The sequence below is a fragment of the Rhincodon typus genome, chromosome 36 (genome assembly GCF_021869965.1).
Source record: "Rhincodon typus isolate 14 chromosome 36, sRhiTyp1.1, whole genome shotgun sequence".
NCBI classification, from domain to species: Eukaryota; Metazoa; Chordata; class Chondrichthyes; order Orectolobiformes; family Rhincodontidae; genus Rhincodon; species Rhincodon typus.
In genome coordinates this window covers 5804951-5826582 of record NC_063367.1, presented here as the reverse complement: position 1 = coordinate 5826582, position 21632 = coordinate 5804951, and the positions used below count along the sequence as shown (strand labels likewise).

Sequence of the window (21632 nt, the reverse complement as noted above, 5' to 3'; positions counted from 1 at the left end):
GAGGTCCGAAACGTCAGCCTTCCTGCTCCTCTGATGCTGCTTGGCCTGCTGTGTTCATCCAGATCTATACCTAGCCTATTCAGCCTCTCCCTTTTGCTCAAACCCTCCAGTCCTGGCAACATTCTTGGAAATCTTTTCTGCACTCTGTCAAGTTCAACAACATCGTTTCTGTAGAAGAGTGACCAGAATAGTATGCAGTATTCTAAAAGTGGTCTCAACGATGACCTGTACAGCCGTAAAATGACATCCCAATACTATACTGAGTGCTCTGACCAATAAAGGCAAGCGTGGAGCTTCCAATCACATTGTGAAACTTATTTGATTCTGTTCTACAATGCCCATAGACCCCGCCTAAGAACCCCAATTGTATTGCTGTGTCATTTCAAATTAAATATTTTTATAGGTTGCGTTGAGATTGCTGATCAGTTGTGTAATTAGAAAGATAGTTTTAACAATCACATGGAAAAATTATTTCTCTGTTTTGCCTGGAGAACTGTTTCCCAACTTCATTCCTGAGAAGCCTCGCTTTAATTTTGAGTCTACAGCCACCAGTTCTAGCATCACCAGCCAGAAGAATCGGTTATTCCTATTCTGACCCGTCTTTCCCGCCTAATTTCTTGAAAACCTCCCATGCAATCACTGCTTGATCTTCGGCATTCCACAGCACAAGCCCTGAGTTCATATATTGTCTCCTCATCGTTTAACCCTTGGAGTGCAGGTACCCTCAAATGCCTTCTGAGGCCTACATGTCCTTCCCAAGTTGTTCTTCCCAGAACTACTACTATTGACTCCAGATGTGGTCTCTTATTTATATTTGTTCTTTCGTGGGCTCGAAGTGTTGGTGACAAGGCCAGTATTTGTTGTGTATCCCTAATTGCCCTTGAACTGAGTGGCTTGTGAGGCCTACAGTGCCATGACCTGTGCCATTTTTGGGATCACCTTCTCATTTTTAGAAAGACATCGCTCAAGAACAACATTGCACAAACACGATGTGTCCACACTAGTTGTTTAATGAAGGTATATTTCATTTTCTCTCTGTCTAGATAGCCGCAGTTGAGATGAGGCATTACGGGACGTACCTGTGTGCGGTCACCAATGACCAAGGAGAGTGTTGGAGCTCTGCTGCTGACCTGAGTGTAGGTAAATACTGGCACAGCGTTGCGCACCAGAGAACCACCCAGAATTCTGTGGGGCATACAGCACAGAAAGGAGCCATTCCACTCATGTTGATGCTGTTAGTAAACCATGACCCACACCTCTTCATCTAATCTTCCCAATAAACCCCACTTCCTAATGTACTTCACCAGCTTCTCCCATAAGGGCATCAAAAATTCTCTAGCTCACCGTATTTACTCACAGACTGGGAAGATGTCTATAAATTTCAGTCATCGAAGGCTGTTCTTTCTCAAATTCAGTCCTGGAGTGTTTCCACATTAGCATCCTATTGGGCCTTTTCCCATTAGCTGACCACCAACAGTTAGCAGGAGATAGTCTTACTATCTCAGCAGCTCTTCTATTTTCCCTGGACCCTTCTATTAGGATTTGGTGTCAGAGAAATGTCGTGTTCACATTAAAATGAAAGGCATACATACTACGAGCTAGGATGACAATGATGATTGGTAACTGAACTGATATTTGTGATGCCGTATTTTTATGCCCTCACACCTTTTTATACAAATGAGAGGCATAGGAAGGCCATTCAGCCTTTCAAGTCTGGTCCACAACTCAATGCAATCATGACTGATCTGGTCAAAACATCAAATCCTCATTCCTGCCTGGCCCCGATAACCTTTCACCCCCTGGTTTAATGTAAATCTATCTGCCTTTGATTTAAAAATGCTCTGCAGCAGCTCACTATAGCTGCTTAGACTGCAGTTTCCAAACCTACGATCACTTCTATCTAAAAGGACAAGGGCAGCAGGTATATGGGAACCCCCTGCAAGTTCCTCTCCAAAGCCACTCACTGTCCTGACTTGGAAATATATCACTGTTCCTTCACTGTTGCTGGGTCAAGATCCTAGTGATATTGTGGGTCTGTCTACAGCATGTGGACAGCATTGTTGCAAGAAAGCAGGTCAAAGGCAGCTAGGAATGTGCAACAAATCTTTCACTCTCTCTCTGTCTCGCGCTCTCGCTTTCACTGTTTCACACTCACTCACTCTCACACATTTCATGTTTCCTTCGTTCTTTGGGTATGGACACTTTTAAATGCTGTTGAGAAATTGATGATGGTCTGCCTTGCCTTATGGTACGCCATGTGGTGAAGGAAGGCCATTCCTGAAGCTGCTGTTAGCTTCAGACCCAGTGAAAATGAAGAAGTGGGGGAATAATGTGGAACTCGGTGGGGAACCTGCAGATGCTGGTGGTGTATCTATGCACCTGCTGTCTTTGTCCATCCATGAAGGAAGGTGCTGTCACCGGAGCCTTGGTGACATCTTATTGATGGTACACTCTGCTGTTACTGTGCACCAGGGGTGAAGACAATGAATGTTGAAGGTGACGGATGGGGTACTGATCCAACAGTTGCTTTGTCTTGGAGGTGTATGGCCTAAAATAGCTGCATTCTTGTAGCCTGGTCAGTTCTGTCCTGTGACTAATGCGTTATCTGATATTCCTATTGTGGACATGTCTGTGAACCATTTCCAACTTTTAAAAATTAGTTTGCATCTATATATCTCTTACAGTTGAAATCATTCCCATTGCAGTAGCATTGCCTCCCCTCCGAGTGGCAGGTAAGAATGACTTTTTGTTTGGGCATTTTCAATAGGTTTTGGTAAAGCAGTATTTTAAAGACTCATTTCAAAAATCGGAAAAGGTCTGTCTGGCACTTTCATCTGAAACTAGAGCATGGATCAGGTCCAATTTTTCAACTGCCCAATTTGTTTTGTTGCCAAACCCAAGAGTCCTTTAGTCCCTTGTGCTAAGTTAATTTTGCTTTTGTCCAGTAGACCTATAGCCCAATGAATGCAGCAAGCAATGCTCCTGCTCACTTCACACAGGATTCTTATGAGTAGCACAGACAGACCGTTGTCCCCACAATCTGGTCAGGGATTGTATCTAATAGTATCCAGGGAGGGACCCCTGCCCCTTCAGCCTGCTCCACATCTCTGTTTGATAATGGCTGGTCTGTATTTTAAAGCCCGACTGGTCATATTGGTCCCTTAACCTTTAACAGTCGTATCAAATCAGTCAATGTCAAATGTGAAATTTCTGTTTAACCCAAACCTGAACAAGTTTTCACAGGAGGAACTTCCAGTTTCGTTATTATTCATTATCCATTTGTTCACAGGAGGTGGGCATCGCTGGCAGTGCCAGCATTTATTGCCTGAACCTATTTGTTCTTGGGGAGGTGGTGGTGAGCTGCCTTCCTGAAACGCTGCAATCCCCTGGGGTGTAGGTTGACCCATAATAATGTAAGGGAGTGAGTCCCAGGATTTTGACCAGCAAGACTGAAGTAATGGCAATATAGATTTACCAGGATGCTGCCGGGTAAGGGTCTGTTTCCATGCTGTATGACTCTATCTCATTGTCTCTTTTGATGTTCTGCTAAATGCTGCAACTGGATCGTCCCTAATTTTCAACATGCTGAGGATCATAGGGTTCACTGGGGCTTCCTCGCTGAGGTTTTGTTAACAGTCTGGGCTGGTCTTAGTATCTCATTGCCGATGAAATAATGAGTAGTGGTTTCTTTCCAGGCTCTAGAGAAAGGAAAGTAACAGCAAAGTCGCCGTCTGTGTGCCGAAAGCCAGGTAGGGCTGAGTATGCTGGGAACAACGTCTGTGTCTATGTGTGCGCGTCTGTGTCTGTGTAGCAAGACACTGTTCCCACTAAAACCTGTCAGGAACAAACAAAAAAATGCCCAATCTTGTAACCAGCCCTGAACAGCAAAGCGCAATTTCCATGTAGAAAACCCCTGCCTAATGGCCTATGCATTCATTATGAAAATGCATTATTTAAATTGATGAGATGTTGATCCATTTATTGTTGAAAAAAAATCCTCTCCAATGGGTCACTGTACACACAAAATTTAACAAGAGTGATAACATCTGAACTCTCCCTTGGGTATTACATATCGAGTTGAGTGTCCAATTAGCTCGGAAAACCCTAACTTTCCCTCCAAAAGTGACTGACAAATCTGTATCATTCTGTTGTCAGACTTCTTTCTTTAATTTGTTCAGGATAGTGGGTGCCGCTGGCTGGGCCAGCATTTATTACCCGTCCCTAGTTACTGTCGAGGAGCTGGTGGGGAGCTGGTGGTGAGCTGCCTTCTTGACCTGCTCAGTCCGTGTGGTATAGGATTAGTTCTGTTAGCGATGGAATTCCGGGATTTTGACCCAGTGAGGCTGAAGGAATGGCGATTGTATTTTCAATTTTGGATGATGAGTGGCTTAGAGAGCATCTCAGAGGTGGTGATGTTCCCATGTATTTGCGACCCTCATCCTTCTGGATGGGTAGTGATTGTGGATTTGAAAGGTCATTATTTCTTCCGTCCATGTTACTCACAATGGACTGTTAGTCCTGAAATAGTTGCTGTCCTAACACATTGTATGTTGTGTTGAATTCGAGGCCAGCAAAGGGTTAAGAATGTTCAGACGTACGGGCAGGAATACGATTGAAGTCTGCTGTGCTGTTCAATGAAATGATAGCTGAACTTTTACATTTGGTAAGGCCGGTACAGTGGCTCATTGGTTAGCACTGCTGCCTCACAGCACCAGGGACCTGGATTCGATTCCATCGTCGGACGACTGTCTGTGAGGAGTTCACACATTCTCCCTGTGTCTGCGTGGGTTTCCTCCGGGTGCTATGGTTTTCTCCCACAGTCCAGAGATGTGCAGGCTAGGTGGATTAGCCATGGGAAATGCAGGGTTACAGGGATAGGGCAGGGGGTTTGGGTTTGGGTTTGGGTTTGGGTATGGGTGGGATGCATTTCGAATAGCCTGTGCATAGTCAATGGGCCAAATGGCCTCTTTCTGCACTGTAGGGATTCTATGAATCTGCTCACAACAGTCCTTCTGTTTTATTAAAAGCAAACGATGTGATCTTTCATTTTGTTCTTATGCATTCTGTCTCTTTTTTCCTTTCAGATACACCTCAAGAAGTGAGACTGTGTGGTATGTCAGCACTAGCTTTAGTTATTTACAAGTGTCTTTTGCGTTTTACAATGGTCAAATCTTAATAAAACACGTCACGACGTGACATTTCTACCAGAAACTGCTATAACTCCAACAAAAAATTATGTCACATAAGTTCAAATACATGTTTTTGTAAGCTATTCACGGTTACCCATTATTGAGTATGTATTGCACAGAAACCATTAGCCATTTGGCCAAATAGATCTTTACTGGACATTATGGTCCAAATGAGCCTCATTCCTGGATGATGGAGATCTGAAATGAACAAAGATAGAAATCACTGAAGAAATGCAGCAGGAAGAAACTGTGGAAACAGATGCTGCCAGACCTGCTGAGTTTCTCCAGTAATTTCTGCTTTTGTTCCTTCCAGAACCTCATCCATTTTTTTCTTTGTCCCGTGCTACTTTCCTTTTTCTCGTAATTTAATGGTTTACAAGAAGCTGACAAGAAAGGTGTGTTCGGTGGTGCAGAGCTTGACTGTTCCTAAAAGAGAAATGTGCTGCCAGAGCTTGAGGAATCTACAGCTTTCTCAATGGTAATGCCTTGGCTAATCAGAGTCAACTTGCCAACCAATCAGCACCTTTTTCTCCTGCAGTATAAATTGCTGCAATTGTTTAAACTTTGGCATTCTTGCATTTGTCCTGATAGGTGCAAGGCAAAAAGGAAAAAAAAACAATCCTTTATTCAGCAATAGAGAAGCCTATTGGTCTAATCCTTTCCTTGTCTGGGGGCAAATGTGACACTGCGATGAACTGACAATGGGACTTTGTCCTAGTATGCTTGGTATTGAGAGCAGGCAGCAGCTGAGCCACAGGGTATTCCACAAAAAAGGACCATTGATGTTGAAATTCTGTCTGAACAAGATTCTGTGGTCATCCACTTGCATTCCAGCAGAATTGCACAGCTTGTGACACTGAGTTACATTCTACTTCCTGTGTCTTATTAAAACAAGATGATAATGGGTCACAGGACACCATTTCCTCGTGCTCTCACAGGAGATTGTGATTCTAGAATCCACCATTCATAAGAATGGCCTTATACCAGTCAGTAGAACTTGATCAATGCATTGGTGGCATGGTGGCTCAGTGGTTAACGTTGCTGGCTCACAGCGCCAGGGACCTGGGTTCAATTCCAGCCTCAGACGACTGTCTGTCTGGATTTTGCACATTCTCCCCGTGTCTGCGTGGGTTTCCTCCAGGTGCGCTGGTTTCCAACCACAGTCCCAATATGGGCAGGGTGGGTGGATTGTCTGTGCTAAATTGCCCAGTGTCCAGGGATGTGTAGGCTGGGTGGATTAGCCATTGGAAATGCTGGGTTACAGAGATAGGGTAAGAGGGGGTGCGTCTGTGTGAATGCTGTCCAGAGGGTTGGTGCAGACTCGATGGGCCGAATGACCTGCTCCCACACAATAGGGATTCTAAGTGAGCGCGTTGAGCCTAAAAGAAATTACCTTTTAGCTTGCTCCTTTCACAATTTCAGAATGTCCCAAAATACTCTTATAGCTAGTGAATCACTCTTTGACATTAGCAATGTGGGAAAAACAGCAGCCAATTTGTGTACAGCAAGCCCTCTTAAGCAGGAATGTGGTACCCATCAGAGAATCTGCTTGTTTGAGAGATGAATGTTAGCTGGGGCACTGCAGACCATTTCGCTGCTCTTTAACTGGATGGTGTCACGGGATTTTTTTTTTTTGTCCACCTCCTAGAGAATGTAAGATGTCAGTTATCTTGCCCAAAAGACAGTCCCTCGGACAATGCAGCACTCCCTCTCTGCCCTGTACTCCTCTGTCAGCCAGGATCTCCAGCTCGGATCCAGCAGCTTTCTGACTAAAAGCTGAGGTGTCGGTCTTGCTCCAGCATGCTGCCTCGGTACTGCACTGGTCTCTAATTCTATACCTGTGCTGTCTCGCAGCGGCAATCCACTGATAATGTTTCACTCCATGTATTTCAGCGACTGACAAAGTAGCACTGCTGATCGGGAACATGAACTATGTAAATCACCCCAAGCTGTTAGCCACTGTAATCGATGTCTTTGAACTGTCGAACCTGTTGCACCAGTTAAATTTCCGGGTGGTTTCCCTGATGGACCTGACCAAAGAGGAAATGCAGAGTGCAGTCAAACAATTTCTCCAGCTCTTGGACACCGGCGTATATGGTAAGCCGACAATGATGCATTCCCACTTCATTCTAAACACGGTCCTTGTCAATGAAGACAATTTGTTCCAAAAGGCATGTGCAAACCATGGAACAGGAATTGTTTTGAACTTGCCCAAAATTCTTCGGTGGGGTGGGTCTGTCCAGGTTCTGTGCTCTGGTCTCATGTTCCTTCATTCTTCCCCTGTTTTATACTTAGATATTCCAATCTAGATATGGCTTGACCTGACCTTTAGAATAGTTACAGAAATTTCAGTGATCAAGTAGAAAGCCTTGCCCTTTCCTGTACGTTTACCTTTTTGTACAGATTTGATTTATTATTGACACATGTACCTGGGTACAGTGAAAAGTCTTGTTGTGTTTGCAGAACAGGCAGATCATGTCATACAAAGTGTATTAGGGCAATAGAACAGAGCAAGGAATACAGTGTTGTCACTGCAGAGAAGATGCACAAAGTGAAATCAATGTTTAAAATTTGAAAGGTCCATTCGGAAGTTTAATAACAGCAGGGAAGAGGCTGTTCTTGAATCTGTTGGTACACGTGTTTAAGCTTTTGATCCTTCTGCCCGACAGAAGAGGTCGGAAGAGATTATAACCGGGGTGGGAGGGGTCTTTAATAATGTTGGCTGCCTTCTCAAGGCTGTGAGAAGTGCCAATGGAGTCAATGGATGGAAGGTTGGCTTGTGTGATGGACTGGGCTGTGTTCACAACTCTCTGTAGTTTCTTATGGTCCTGGGCAGAGCAGTTGCTATTCCAAGCCGTGATGCATCTGGATAGAATGCTTTCTATGGGGCATCAATAAAAATTGGTAAGTGTCCTTACAGACATGCCGAATTTCCTTAGCCTCCTGAGAAAGTAGAGATGTTGGTATGCTTTCTTGACTGCAGCATTGATGTGGGTGGTCCAGGACAGATTGTTGGTGATCGTCCCTCCTAGGACCCTGATGCTCTTGACCATTTTCACCAACATGTAGAACCATGGACGAGCCATGTAGGAAATGCAGACTGCAATGTGAAGGAAATGGCGATTGGGAAGTTTGTACTTAGCCAAGTTCAACTGACTGGACTGTACACTTGCTGAGAGATGTATTTGTGCTCTGCTGCTCTGGGAGGTCACCAGAAGAGGTCACATTGACCGGAAATGAATGGGATTAGTACCGAGTTGCTGTTTACAAGAAGTGGGCACAGGTGTAACTGAACAAATGGCCTCCCTTTTGTGAGTGAGGCTGCTCGATTCCAGAATGGATAGATTGATGGGGCTGGGTCAGTATATTCTGGAGTTTGGAAGAACCAAAACTCATGTTGAAATATTCAGCATGATCACAGGGATTAGTGCAGGAAGGATGTTACAGTGAGGTGGGTGGTGGGGTTGGTTGGTTTGGGGCTGTCTAAAATCAGGTGATTGCAGACTCTGGCTAGAGGAGGGTCGTTTGTTGTTGAGATGAGGAGGAATTTCTTCACTGCGAGGGGTTGAGTCATTGGAACTGTCTACTGTCTTGGAGGATGGTGGAAGCTCAGAAGGACGGTGGAAGCTCAGACATTTGAAAATGTATGAGACAAATACAGATAGATTTAGAGATGTCGAAGACATCAAGGGATATGGCTTGGTCAACCATGATCTTGAATGGCAGAACGGACCCGAAGGCAGAATGGCCCACTCCTGCCCCTATTTCCTATGTTCCTCTGATTATATGGTGCAAACAATGTGGCGTAGATTGGCAGCTGTTCTCACCAGGTATTGGTCGGGACGATACTTGTAACAGTTGTTAAACTGCTTCTATCCAAGTTGATGACGGAAGCTCACACTTAGGAGGAGTATTTTGTAATCGGGAATAAGGAGGAATTCAAAGTCCAAAACCAGAGATAAGTTCATTTATTTAGCAATCTGTGCTTTGACAGTAGCATCTACATTCATAAATGAAAAGCCTGAGGTTCAGAATAATATAGTAACAGAGTTCATAATAATTGCCCGTGTAATTCTGCATTTCCAAAATTATGATGGGTTTAGGGGAAGGCTCAGAGTGAGCAGATTGGTCAAGACTGAAGTATAGGGTGGGAACATGGATCTCCATATAGGATCCAACCCAGAATCTCAATGGGGGTTGTGGTGGGGGAGTGTTGGATGAGTGTAAGACTCACCTGTTAAACTACACCTAACACCCTTCTCATGCTTTTATGCGTTTGCTGGAAACTCCCAAAGAGAGAATGCTACACCCAAACAACACTAATTTCTCACTCCACAATACTGAAGACCTCAGAACTGCATTGAAGAAAGGTAATTGATCCCAGAGAAGACCTGATTGTCTCCAAAAATACCTTAGGCACAGAAAGATAAAATAGTTTCTTCAGCCCTACCCTTCCTGGGGGCTTGTTGGTCTAGCAGACCAATGGCTGAGGTGTTAATTATTTGGGTATGTTAATTATTTTGGTAAGATACACCAATGAAGGACATTGTTTACTTAAGAACCTGGAGTACTTGTAAAGAGAGACTCTCAAAAGCACATTTTAATTGGATTTATCTTAAGTTACACAGCGCCTTTATGGGGCTGTTTGGTTTAATTTGACTTAATTTTTTTCATGGCTTTATTTAAAATTGTATAAAGGAAACTGCCCAAACTAAATTTTTGATTTAAGCCTTGTAAAGTTCCCTTGATATTTTTTCCCTTTTGTATTTTCTAACCAACCTGCCTGGAGAGGGTATGACACACCTCTGGATTAAGTGGGACTTGAACCTAGGTCTCCTGGCTCAGAGGTAGGAACATTATCACTGTGCCATGTAAGCCCCTTCCTTTAGGATGGTGATTTGACATATGGTGTCCATTTAAGGCTTAAATAAGTTGATTTGGTTTAATTTTAAAAAATGAAGAGAAAATGCTGGGACACAGTGGTATGAAGAGAAGAGACATCAAGATTGGGGACTGTTGCTGAACAAAGAGACCTTGGAGTGCAGGTTCATAGTTCCTTGAAAGTGGAGTCACAGGTAGATAGGATAATGAAGGCAGCATTTGGTATGCTTGCCTTTATTGGTCAGTGCATTGAGTATAGGAGTTGAGATGTCATGTTGTGGCCGTATGTGTCACTAGTGAGACCAGTTTTGGAATACTGCGTTCATTTCTGGTCTCCCTGCTATAGGAAGGATGTTGTGAAACTTGAAAGGATTTGGAGGAAATTTACAAGGACGTTGCCAGGATTGGAGGGTTTGGGCTATAGGGAGAGGCTGAATAGACTGGGGCTATTTTCCCTGGAGCACTGGAGGCTGAGGGGTGATCTTACAGAGGTTTATAAAAACGTGAGGGACATGGATAGGATGTAGCGCCAAGGTCTTTTTCCCCAGGGTAGGGGAATCCAAAACTAGTGGGCATAGGTTTAAGGTGAGACGGGAAAGATTTAAAAGGGACCTAAGGGGCAACTTTTTCATGCAGAGGATGGTGCGTGTATGTAATGAGCTGCCAGAGGAAGTGATGGAGGCTGGTATAATTACAACATTTAAAAGGCAGCTGGATGGGTACATGAAAAGGAAGGGTTTAGAGGGGTATGGACCAAATGCTGGCAAATGGGACTAGATTTATATAGGATATCTTATTGGCATAGACAGGTTGGCCGAAGGGTCTGTTTCCGTGCTGTATATTTCTATGACTGTAAGATTGTTATCATTTCACTTGAGTATACTACAGAAGTCTGGTGTCATGTGGCACTGGCTTGGAATCAATCTAATATGAAATGTTCATGTATGGGCCACGCACACAGAGAGTGCAGTGCAATTCTACAAACTGTGATGTACCTGTCAACAAGTCCATTACTTGGGTTAGAATGGAAATTCTCTTGTAGTATGTGATGTTGAAATTCTGTCATTGGATGTGAATAGCAATATATGTTGCAGGATGTAGACTTTGAGCTACGATCAGTGATATGTCCTTGAACCCCTTCATTGTAACCAGCAAATGCCCAGATATCAAAATGCTCCTATACTCACTTGATAGCTGCAGTGAGAAAACATCGCCATTCATGGTCATTAGCAAGTAACCATTTAATCATTAGTTATCAGTTAGTACTGTGGCTACTTTGGGGGAAATGGCAAAAACTGCCTTGCCCACCAAGTTTGGATCAGCATTTCACTCCAAACTGCCTTCATGTAAGACGGCAGTAACAACATGCATTCATATAGCACCTTTGTGTATTTGTTACATTTTCTCTTGGATGACTCTTCATTTTTAATTCCTCTCTCTCTGTCATCAATCCTTGTCTGTTGGTGGTGGGGGGGTGAGCTGAATGGCCTCATCTTCCTTCTGTTCCTGTATTTTGATCTCTCAACCATCACCATGAGAATGGATTATTCGCATTATCACTGTTGTTTGCGGTAGCTGAAAACCTGTCGAGAAGTTTCCACTTCGAATCTATAGATCAATATCAATACATCACTGCTAATTATAAACGGTGACATAATCGACAGAGATCTTGGAAAGTTATCTCAAGCTAAAGTCCCTCCATCTGTTTCTCTCATTTTGCATTGGGTAGATGTCTATACATAGTGTGGTATGTGTTCATGAGGTGGTGAGATTATTGAGCAGCTCTCCATCAACCCTCTAACCCAGTCGAACTCCTCCATGCCAATAGAGGTGGAGCACAGCGCAGAGCTCACACAACACAGCTAATATTCACAAGAACAGGCCACAGAAAGAGCCAATCATAGTCCCTGTTCTTGACCAGTGCTTGGTGTTAGCCAAAGTCTCTTAGACCAAGTCTTCTGAGGGGTGGCATGGCAGGGGGTCTCCAGACCTCAGGGCTGTCTTAAGAATTTTAACGCCTGTATCTCATCAGAAACAAGGACAGAAAGAGGTTGTTGACTTGCTCGCCGAGCTGGCTTGTTTTTGTTCAGATGTTTCGTCGCCATGCTAGGTGACATCATCAGTGGAGCCTCCGATGAAGCGATGTTATTCTACACCGCTTGGAATTTATACTGTCCGGTCCGTTATGGTGAGTACTGTCATTTCCGGTTTTGATCTGTATGGGTCTATATGTGGGCCAGGACACACTGCAACACTTCAGAACTACGTTGGGAAGAGGAAGAACACTTATACAAGATCCTCGCTTTAAACGGATATTCCCGCAACTTCATCCACAGATGCCTACATAACAGACAACAACAGGAGGACACAGTACGTCCTAACACACTGGCCACACTGCCATACATCAGGAACATATCGGAACTGACAACAAGATTCCTAAGACCACTAGGAATCATGGTGGCCCTCAAGCCCACAGCCACTCTACGACAAACACTTACAAGGATTAAAGACCCCATTCCCACAACATGCAGAATGAACATGGTTTACAACATACCATGCAACGACTGCCACAAACATTACATCGGACAGACAAGAAGGAAACTAGCCATCAGAATACACGAACATCAGCTAGCAGCAAAACGGCACGACAAACTCTCCTTAATATCGGTACACTCAGACAGTGAAGGCCATCAATTTAACTGGGACAAGGTAACCATAGTAGCCCAAGCCAAATAGAAACACGTACAGGAATTCCTAGAGGCATGGTTCTCCACCCATACTTCAATCAACAAACATATAGAATTGGACCCAATATACAAACCCATACAGATCAAAACCGGAAATGACACTACTGACTATAACGGACCGGACAATATAAATTCCAAGTGGAGTAGAATAACATGGCTTCATCGGAGACTCCACTGATGATGTCATCTAGCATGGTGACAAAACGTCTGAACGAAAACAAGCCAGCTCGGCGAACAAGTCAACAACCTCGCCCACAACCCGAGCTACAAATCTTTGCCAAAACTTTAAAGGACAGAAAGTACAACCTTAAAAGGGAAGTGTAATGATGGCTGTACTTCCTGGTCCATCACTGTCTAGCACCCCTCCAGCTGAAGAATATACATTGTTTTGTACAAAAGGAATGAACGTACTGGACTGAGGGAGTGATTGTTGGTAATATCAAGGAAGAAATTACATTTTTACAGCACCTACCTAAAGATCAACAATTTGTACTGCATAGTAAAATACCTGAAGACCATGTGAGAATGCCATACGAAATACTGTTTCGAAAGGTTGTCCGTATTGTAATCCCAGAAACATGGTAGTTGATTTTGCTCAGATCAATCCCTCTTGCAGCTATTTTTAAGGATGAGTCCTGGCCTGTCATGCATTTATCCTACACACTATTGATATTTAACTCCCATTAAAGAAATGAGTTGTGTGGATGCACTGGAGAAGCTGGGGCTGTTTTCTATGGAGAAGAGTAGGTGGTGAGGGGAATTTATTGAGGTGCTCAAAAGCATGAGGGGTCTGGGCAAAGGAGATGTTGAGAGCTAGAAGAATCAGAGAATCTCTACAGGGTGGAAGTAGGCTATTCAGCCCATTGAGTCCACACCAACTGTCTGACAGTTGCCCGAGGGTGGAATCTGGGTCCCTGGTGCTGTGGTGCAGCAGTGCTAACCACTGAGCCTCTGTGTGGCCCAAGGAAGAGAGAGGTGTACCTTGAGTAATGAAAGAAGCAATGGCGACATGAGGAAAACGATTTTTATGCAGGGAGTGTTTAGGCTCCGGAGTGCACTCTCCAAGAACGTAGTGGAAGCAGATTCAATTGCAACATTCAAAAGGGATCTGGATATTTATCAAAGAGAAAAATATTCAAGGCTGGTCTGAAAGGCTACGGAATGGGTCTGTGTTGCTCTGGCAGAGTTCAGGCACAGACATGATGGGCTGGATAGCTTCCCTCCTGTGTTAGTAACCATTCTGCGATCATCTAACCAAGTGTGGAGCAGTAGAGACTGCTCCTGGGGATAAGCTGAACCAGATCTCTCCCTCCCCCTCCCATTTCCACCTTTGTGAAGGGATATTCATCTGAAGAAATGTATGAGATAATTCTTCCTGTCTCATGGAAAACTGTCCAGCGTTAAGAATATATAAAAGGAGTAGACATGTATCAACAAACTGGCTTCATTGCTCTGTATGACCAGAGGATTAGTCCCACTGAACAGTAGTGACTGCCCCCGGCACCTCATTGTTAGTGAAATAACAGCAGCTGAATGGCAGGGTAAAGGAGGAGCAGAGCGAGGAACCAGGCTCTGTGTCAAGGCAAATGGTATGTGCTATTTCTGGCTTGCCAGTGTTTCAACTCCGTGTTTGGTAATTGGGGAGGGAACGAAGGAGAGACTGAGTGCTCCTCTCTCCATCTTGCATTATTTGTGTGGCCATCACTGGTAGAGGCTAAGCTCCCGTTCTTAGACAGGGCAGCTTAGAGGTGTTGACAGGAAACAGCCTGCTCTGCTTACACAGCTGTTTCTGTAGTTTATTCAGTGAGAGGTATTCACTTAATAGGATGCTCAATATAGAAACAGGTTGATCAACCCAGTTATTTTAATCTATTATGAGACGTGGCATATTTATTGCCAGGTGCAAATGGTCCTCAAACTGAGTGGTTTACTAAACCATTACAGAGGGCAATTAAGAGTCAACCACATCACAGTGAGCCTGGAGTCACAGGAAAAGGACCACAGATTTCCTTCCCTAAATGGCATTGCTGAGCCAGATGGATTTTTACAACAGTCAACATCACTGATGACTCCATCAAATCCTGATTTATTAATTGAATTTAAATTCCGCAATTTGAACCCCTGTCCTCTCAGCATTAGCCTGGGTCTTTGGATTATTAGCCCAATGCCATTACCACTACACTATTTTCCCTTGGCCCACACTGATGTTCAGTCTCTATATGAGCTTGGCTCCAGCATCTTCATCGAACTGTGTTAACAAAGGCTTCTTTTCCCTCTTGTGTTTGTCTGACTTCCCTTTAAACGCCTCTACTTGTCTCACCTCAACCACACTATTAAGATGGTGAATTCCACATTCTAACCACTTGCCAAGTTAAGACGTTTCACCCCAGTTCCCCATTATTTGGTGACTCTCATCTGTTTCTGGTTTGGTCTGTCCCCACAAGGCAGCAGTTGTTTGAATAATTTGATGTGTTTGGATTGTGGTACTGGGGTTAAACTCTGTGTCTTCAATCACGCACGACATGGCCTTCAAAATGACAATAGGTTCATGTACACCTCACTCACAGAGCCCTCGTTATCAGTTTAAAGGGTGACTGAACAGCACCATTCATCATTCACCGCTCCTCAGATACTGAAGGAGACTATGTCCAAATGCAGCAAGACCTGGGCAATACTCCCATTTGGGCTGAAAAGTGGCACATCTCACGTGCCAGGCAGTGACCAACTCCAAGACAAGACAATATCCATCATCCTTTGGCATTCAGTGGCAATGCCATCTCTGAATTCCCCCACCATTAACATCCTGGGGGTCACTATTGACCAGAAACTCAACTGGACTAACTGGTTAAATACCATATCAATAAGGGAGAAGCTAACCATTGCCCATTATCGGTCAGTGACGTTACCCCCATTGCAGGAGGTTATCATTTACCAGAAACTCACCTGGACTCACCGCGTATAACAATGGCTTTGAGAGCAGACCAGAGGCCTGGAATCCAACAGCGAGTAACTCACATCCTGACTCCCTGTCCACTATCTGTGGTGCGCAAGTCAGGAATGTGGTGGAAGACTCCCGTTTGCCTGGATGGGTGCAGCTCCAACAGCACTTGGAAAAGTCGAAACCATCCAGGACAAAGCAGCCCGCTTGTCCGGCACCATATCCACAAACACAGACTCATTCCACCACCCTCTCCAGGGCAGTTAGTAAGGGTCATAAATGATAGCATAGCCAGCAATGCTGACATCCTCAGGAAAAGAAGCTAAACAAAAAAACAAAGTCTGTGACAGTGAGAGATAGTAAGAACTGCAGATGCTGGAGTCAGAGATAACACAGTGTCAAGCTGGAGGAACACAGAAGGCCAGGCAGCATCAGAGGAGCAGGAAGGTTGATGGTTCAGATCGGGACCCTTCTTCAGAAAAAAAATCCCAGAGAACTACTGGACTGCTCTCCCATTAGAAGGAGGTGACTGGTGGTTTAACGTTAGGATTACCGTGCCTCAGGAGCAGGGAGACGTTGAGAAGGAGTGTCCTGCACTGTAACCTCAGCCAGTGTGAGAATTGAACCCATGCTGTTAGCTGCATCACAGACCAGTCATACAGCCAACTGACCGCACCCCCCCCCCCCCCACCCCCGACATCTATGTATAGATTTAATAAATATATAAAAATGATGGTCACTCAGTTTGAGTTTTGCTGAAGAATGGTCTAGTCAAAATTATGAGTACTATTCTCCAAAATATCAGAATAAGATTTAATCAAAATGGAATTTGTCTTGTTTTCCCAATGTGAATCATCATTTGTGCTGTTTTCCTGACATGGCCTAACCACCCACCTATTAGTTATAAAAGCAAATCCAGTCCCTGACTCACTGCAAACATTCTCATGCAGAAACAGTCATATAGTATGGAAATAGTACTCCTGCTACTTGCCATTTTTCATATTTTACTATTGTGCTCAAGTTGCTGAGGCACACTTCAAAGAAGATGCAAAGGAGGTCTAAGGTTTTAGAGTAGATTTGTAGCTCGGATTGTGGATGTTGTGATGCCTAGTGGTCATAGGAGTCTTGTGGTCAGTTCAGATGTGTTGCTGGTGTAAGGTAGCGTGATGAACGTGTTGGGGCATGTAGTGTCTTCCTGGTGTCGTTTATGTAATAGGCATCTTCTGACCCAGTTTTTTGGATATCCATTGCCTTTGAATACCTGGAAGAGGTAATCATCTTCTTCTCAGCGCAGTTCTGTTTTGCTGCAGTGTGTTGTTGCCCGTTTAAATAATGTTCTCACGCAACTTCGTTTGTGTGTGTTAGGGTGGTTGCTGTTGAAATTCAGTACTTGGTCAGTGTGTGTGGCTTTCCTGTGTACCTTTGTTAGGAATTCCCCATTGGTCCTGTGTTCCACCGTGATGTCCAGGAATGGGAGCTGCTTGTTCATTTCCTCCTCCCTAGTGGATCTGATCCCAGCGAGAGTGTTTATTGGTTTGTGTCTCCTCTAGTTTGGTCCATTTAATAATGACGAAGGTGTCATCCATGTATCGTATCCATAGTTTCGGATGGATTAGGAGAAGGGGCATGTTTTCAAGTCTCTGCATCACCGCCTCGGCTATTAGTCCGGAGATAGGTGATCCCATGGGTATCCCGTTGATCTGTTCATATATTTGGCCATTAAAGGTGAAGTGGATGGTGAAGCATAGGTCCAATAGCTTCAGCATGTTGTCTGTGGAAATGGTGTCATTCGGGTCTTGTTCTTTTTTTAGTAGTGTTGTCAGTGTTTCTCTTGCTGGTGGTGTACCTATGGATGTGAATAGGGCAGTAACATCAAATGATACCATGGTCTCGTCATCATCTATTCTTATGTCCTTGATGGAATTGAGGAACTTTGGATGGAGTGGGGTGACTTGCTGATGAGATGCTTTAGTCTCCTTTGTAACTCTTTGGCTAATCTATGTGATGGCGTGCCTGGCAGGGAGACTGTGGGCCTGAGGGGTATTTCTGGTTTGTGTACGGAGGCCGTAGAATTGGGGGGTGTTAGTTCCTTCAGGTTTCATTCTTAGGTAGTCTGTTTTGTTGAATTGTCCGGTCTGTTTGAGTCTCTTTAGTGTGTTGAGAATCTTGATGCCCAATTGTGGTGTCTGGTCTATCTGCACTTGCCGGTATGTGTTCTCATCGGCTAGTAGCGTTTGTGCCTTGGAGAGGTAGTCTCCAGGAATGTACGGATACTGGAGCCTAATGTGTGTATTGCAAGACCCCTCTATAGATTCATCCAGAGTTTACTTAACAACTTATAGAACTCATAGAATCTTACAGCATAAAAGGTTGCTACAAAAGCTAACAATAGTGTGTTGGAGATCGTGTTTAAGCATGAATAGTGGATTGGCTAACTAACAGGAAGCTGTTATATAGAGTCATACGGCATGGAAACAGACCCTTCGGTCCAACCAGTCCATGCTGAACATAATCCCAAACTAAACTAGTCCCACCTGCCAGCTCTGGCCCATATTCCCCAAACCTTTCCTATTAATGTACTTATCTAAGTGCCTTTTAAATGTAGTAATTGTGCCCGCTTCCACCACTTCCTCAGGAAGTTCATTCCACCCACAAACTATACTCTGTGTAAAAAATTTGCCCCAATGTCTTCTTTAAATTGTTCTCCTCTCACCTTAAAAATATGTCCCCTTGCCTTGAAAACCCCATCCTAGGGAAAAGACACCTACCATTAACCCTATCTATGCCCCCATTGTTTTATAAACCTCGATTAGGCAACCTCTCAACCTCCTATGCTTCAATGAGCAAAGTCCCAGCCTTTCTTTATAACTCAAATCCTCCATACCTGGCAACATCCTGGTAAATGTCTTCCAAACCCTCCCTAGCTGAATAATATCCTTCCTATAACAGGGTGACCAGAACTGGACACAGTAGTCCAGAAGAGGCCTCACGAATGTCCTATACAACCTCAACATGACGTCCCAACTCCTATATTCAAAGGACTGAGCAATGAAGGCAGACGTGCTAAGTGCCTTTTTAACCACCCTGTCTATATGTGACGCAAACTTCAAAGAATTATGTACCTGCACCCCTAGGTCCCTCTGTTCTACAATACTACCCAAAGCCCTATTGTTAATTGTATAAACCCTACCCATGTTGTTCAAAATGCAATACCTCGCGTTCACCCAGATTGAACTCCATCTGCCATTTTCCAGCCCATTGACCCATCCTTCTGTAATCTGAGAAAACGTTCTTCACTGTCTACTATGCCACCAATTCTGGTGTTGTCTGCAGACTTGCTAACCACACCTTCTATATTCTCCTCCAAATTATTTACATAAATGACAAAGAAAAGTGGGCCTGGCACCAATCCTTATGGAGTCGGGATAAGTGAGTCATTTTCAACTTGGCAGACCGTAACTAGTGGAGTGCTACAAGGATCAGTGCTGGGACGCCATTGTTTACAAAATGTGGCAATGACTTGGATGAGAGAGCTGCCTCTTTTGAGGCCATACTCACTGATAATAGAGGATAGGTAAGAGAGCAAGTGTGATGAGGTTACAAAATGTCTGAAAAAGGATGTGGATAGGTCATGCAAGTTGGCAAAAGCTCTTGGATGCAATGTTATAAGACTGTAAGAAATAGGAACAGGAGTCGGCCATTCGGCCCTTCATGCCTGCTCTGCCATTCAATAGGATCATGGGCTGTTCTGATATTCCTCGCATCCACTTTCCTGCCTTTTCCCCATAATCCTCGATTCCCCTATCGGCGTGTACAAATGTGTGGTTTGTCAGGAAGAATACAAGAGCAGAATATAATTTAGATGGAGTGAGACTGTGGAATGCTGCACTACAGAGGGATCTGGGTGACCTCACACATGACTCTCAAAAAGTTAGAATATATGTACAGCAAGTAATTAGGAAGGCAAGTGGAATGTAACATTTATCACAAGGCGGTATTATAAACTAAGGAAGTATGCACATATTATTCCGGAGGTTTTAGACTGGATTCTTTAAGCAATGATCTCATCCATACACGCTCCATCATCATGAGGCAGTGAGCTGCATTGTAGGAATGTGACCTATGCCTACCGAGATGGAAGTGAAATATCCTACCCCACCATCATGAAGGAGATCTCCTCTGGCATCCTGTTCAACCATTTATCCCTCAACAAACATGGCACAAAGCAGATTATTGCCATTTGTGAGAATTTGCAGTGAACAAATTTGCAAATGCATTTCCTCTACCTGTTATTCGGAAGGATATTATGCTGGAGAGGGTTCAGAAGAGATTTACCAGAATGTTTCTGTGAATGGAGGATTTGAGTTATGAGGAGAGGCCAGATAAGCTGGGACTTTTTCCATTGGAACACAGGAGGTTGAGGGGTGAACTTATAGAGGTTTATAAAATCATGAGGGATATAGGGAAGGTGAATGGCAGGTATTTTTTTTTCCCTATGGTGGGGAAGTTCAAGACCATGGGACATATTTTTAAGGTGAGAGGAGATAGATTTAAAAAAAACATGAGGGGCAATTTCTTTTTTTACACAGTGGTTCATGTGTGGAATGAACATCCAGAGGAAGTGGTGGATGTGGGTACAGTTACAACATTTAAAAGACATTTGGATAAGTACATGAATAAGAAATGTTTGGAGGGATATGGGCCAAACGCTGGCAGGTGGGACTGGGTTAGTTTGGGATTATGGTCGGTGTGGACTGGTTGGACCAAAGGATCTGTTTCAGTGCTGTATGACTCTATAAAACCAAGATGTTTTCCTTTTAACTGTACAGGGCATTGGTGAAACTACACCTGGAATACTATAAATAGTTCCACCTCCTTACTTAAAAGGCACTAACGGCTTTGGTGGTGGCGTTAAATGAAGTATAGTGACAGGTGGCTCATGTGGAACACTAACACGGAATGGTATGTGTATGTGATGTAAACTCTGTGCAATCCCAAGGTGGGTAGACATTACCAATTGGTTTTAGTCAGTTTCATGGGATGGTTAAGTCCACCTGAGAGGGCAGACAGGATCTCTGTTTGATGTTTGAACGTTTATACCACCAACTGTCTAACACACAGTCAGTACTGCGTGAAATTAACATCACATGGATTCTGTATTCAAGCCACTACAACCTCGGACTCTGAGGTAAGAGGGCTCCGACGTTCACCACTGTGGGTTTGAAATGTACGGGTGGATGTCTGGGTCTACATGCTGTCTGTGTTAGTATCACTAATGTGTGAATAGTAGGTTAATTATATTGTTAAGATACATGGGTGAGGGGCATTGCTTAATCCACTATTTAGAGCACTTTAGAAGAGAGATTGCTGGAATATGGATGGTGAGCAGGGAGCAGAAATGGGTAACGCTGCATTCTGTAAGTGAACCGATTGTCAATTCAGCTCTGATGAAGAGTCATCTAGGCTCGATGTTAGCTTGTTCTCTCTCCATGGATGCTGTCTGACGCACTATGATCACCAGCATTTGTTGTTTTCAATTGTCAGGAAAGTTGTCAGTATTTGGTTTGACATTTCACCAGTGGACTTGGAATTGGAGTAATCTAACAGTTTTGAAACCGTTGTTGAGGCTGTGATATAATGCGAAGAGTTGCAATAGATAATACATGATATCCAAAAATGAGGAACCGAAGTTAAAAGGTAGAGTGAGAATGCAGGAAATATTTCTCTCTCTCTCTTGCGCTCTCGCCGTCTGGGATATCTCTGAAGATATGTAGTAGGATGTATTTCATTCTCATGCTTTCGCTCTCTCTCTTGCTGGCTCGCACTCTCGCTCTCGCTCGCTTTCACCTTTTCTCTTTCTCTTCCCCCTTCTCTTTC

General features: G+C 43.9%; 1 protein-coding gene across 1 annotated transcript in view; it reads left to right on the top strand.

Annotated features, from left to right (window-relative positions):
* The window catches only part of malt3 (MALT paracaspase 3), a 93350-nt gene that overhangs the window by 30922 nt on the left and 40796 nt on the right, over positions 1–21632 (top strand). The window contains exons 4-8 of the mRNA XM_048617026.1: positions 1044–1140; positions 2685–2732; positions 3696–3749; positions 5085–5111; positions 7083–7286. Coding sequence (XP_048472983.1) covers positions 1044–1140; positions 2685–2732; positions 3696–3749; positions 5085–5111; positions 7083–7286 — 430 coding nt within the window. The remainder of the gene's footprint in view (positions 1–1043; positions 1141–2684; positions 2733–3695; positions 3750–5084; positions 5112–7082; positions 7287–21632) is intronic.